This window comes from Trichoplax adhaerens, genomic scaffold (assembly GCF_000150275.1).
Source record: "Trichoplax adhaerens TRIADscaffold_4 genomic scaffold, whole genome shotgun sequence".
NCBI lineage: Eukaryota > Metazoa > Placozoa > Uniplacotomia > Trichoplacea > Trichoplacidae > Trichoplax > Trichoplax adhaerens.
In genome coordinates, this window is record NW_002060946.1 from 6,968,846 (window position 1) to 6,971,636 (window position 2,791).

General features: G+C 34.9%; 1 protein-coding gene across 1 annotated transcript; it reads right to left on the reverse strand.

The window, feature by feature from the left end:
• Positions 1 to 219: 219 nt before the first annotated feature.
• On the reverse strand, positions 220 to 886 carry TRIADDRAFT_50258 (uncharacterized protein; the record flags this gene model as incomplete). The annotated part of the gene is made up of 3 exons (XM_002112154.1): positions 220 to 325; positions 423 to 586; positions 698 to 886. The coding sequence occupies 3 exons, from the start codon at positions 884 to 886 to the stop codon at positions 220 to 222; spliced, it is 459 nt and encodes a 152-aa protein (XP_002112190.1).
• Between the last annotated feature and the right edge of the window lie 1,905 nt (positions 887 to 2,791).

A 2,791-nucleotide genomic window follows, 5' to 3' on the forward strand; every position in this document is an offset into this window, starting at 1 on the left:
ACGCGTAGCAGATTGATGACCGAGACAGTGATAAAAGAATTTTCAACATCACTTGCATGCATAATTCTAACTATTTCAACCACTTTTATCATGAATTAGTCATTATCGATACTGTACTTCAACTACAGCGGTAAAGAAATTTAATCTTTTCTACGGCTATACTACAGATGGTAATCTACAGCTTGTATAGTCTTTGATCGCAATTTGAAATTGAATCGTTTAATTCAAAAACTTTCGACATTTCTTTGAACTACAGTTACACGGTAATTTAATATCTTCTTTCGCAAAGTTATAATCGTATGTCAGTTCTTCTCCAGGATAGATTCTGCAATATTGTACAATATACTCATCGTCAACGTTACAGACCGAATCTACTATGCTACATACAGCATGATAATATTCTATTATAGCGTCTACGTTACCTTCGTAAAGCAAAGATTATGATCTTCTTAATATTGTCAATAGGTACAATTTTGCAATAACAATTAGGATCACAGGAATGATTAATAAATCTAGCTGCATTGCCACTAAGAGTGGCATCAATGACCTCATCACGATCGATCCTAAACATGTAACAACCTAAACCCTAGGGCAATCATTAAATTAAAAAGATAGAATTAACGTTCAAGATACAATTATTATCGAATTAGATTCGTTCAAGACTGATTCTGGCTTGCCTTCCAGATAAAATACTTACTTTGCCTTCGTAATACTTTTCCTGCTTATCGGTTAAAATTGATCGAATTTTAGTACCAGCATATTCCATAATCATTTCTCCGGCTTCAATAATCCTTTTACAAAACAATCCCCGTCCGTGGATATCTGATCTATAAACGCCTACAGTTTCTTTCGCAGTTGCGGCTAAATGACGATATCTCATAGCCATAGGTAGTTCCAAACCAGTTGCTCGACTATAAGTAAAATACAGTCCAGTCGAATATAAATAATACTATACTACTGGACCAAGATGGACCTAAAGGTCCGATAAAATTTAACATAACTAGTTATTATACCGTATAGCAAGGGCTTCATCAACAGCTTTACTTGGAATATTGTCAGTTTGTAATTCACTTAATGTCGAAACTTTGCGATATGGTGACATTAAAAAGCTAAACATATCATAGTGTGATGTACGGCGATACACTTCAGTTCGGATACAACCGCTAGGATTAGGAACAATAACCTTCAATTTGAAAATTATAATTATTAGCTAGCATTTTAGTCAAAAGCACCATTGAATAACAAATTCATTCCACAACGATACCGTAACCTTTAACATAATGAATAAAACACATTTTAATCTTTTCTATATGTAGCCTACCTACCTCTGAAAATCGCTGAGCATGAAATTGAAATTCATAATTTTTAAAAGTCACTGGAGCTGATAACTGTTCAATGATAAATTTGACAGGTTCCTGTGTTAAACAAAAAAATAAATAAATTATAAACATATTTATTAATAACTAACAACATTTGTAGTACAATACACCTTCGACCAACATCACATGAAAACTTTTTTAAAAAGAATTAGCGGAGAATTAACATAGATACGCAAGGAGGTAAAGATTAGACTGGATAATACGCGTATAACCTTAGTTAATCCAAACACGTCCAGACCAACGAAATCTACAAGCAAATATTAAAATTTTAATCTGAACAGATCAACGCGCATAAATTGTAAGAATAAAACTACTATAAGATAGACAATACCGTCCAAGGCTCTATGACGATCTTTCAATTGTGGGTTAATCTGACAAGCCAGCTTCTTGATTAATTTCCAACCCTTGTTACAGGTATCAGTTTTAATACTGAAACCGTCTGAGCTTTCTAAATGGAATTCTAATGTTGACTTGTACAAGCGCTTCTTCGATTGTTTGGTATTGATTCCCTTTGCTTTCTTATAAGATCTACCACTAACTGCACTTTGAGTTGTACTTTCGTTACTACATTGGGCGTCTGAATTATCAGTCATGGACATGTCAGAAGTAGCTTGATTGGACTGTACATCGCTTTGTTTATCAGATTGCTCAGACAATGTGCTATTCAAGTTTAGAGGTACATTGCTATTTAGATTTGAAGCCACACTGTTTAAGTTTGAAGAGGGGTTACTATTTAAAATGGAAGGCGGACTGCTGATGGCGTAATTTTGATGCTGGACTTGATTAGGCGGTACGTACATATAGGACATTCCAGAATTAACGACGTAATTTGGTACGTAGTAGTAAAATGTTTCTCCAATCTTGACCAAAGGTGACACTTGCGTATTGATTGGCATAGGACTAGTTGTATGATTATAGTTGTAATTACAAGGCCAGTTCAATGGAACATTCCAGTATGCTGCAGTATTCTGGTAGCCTGAAGGGTTTATGTTTGATGCTGAAGGCGTAGACTGGTGATGATATTGTAACCCACGGTTGCAAGAATCTGAAACGTTAGCTATGACGTTGTTGTTATTTGTAACTGTACTAAGATTACTGATAACATGCCGATCTTTATTATTAGCGATACCGCTAGTACTGCTATAGCTTGTTGTGCCGGACTGAATATGAGATATGGATTGTATACGTACATCACTCGGTGATCCTTGATCTGTTATAGACTTATGGTCTGATAGCGTATTGTCACAGCTTGTATCATTCGTTGTAATAAACTCATTTTCAGCAGACTGTTCTTCAACTAACTCGTCAACCGGTGAGAAATTTTCATGAACGTGGGTATAATGTTCCAATTCTTTATTGTTTTGATTACTTCGAACTGCACGTTTCTTCTTATGAACTGTTAAAGTGTATGT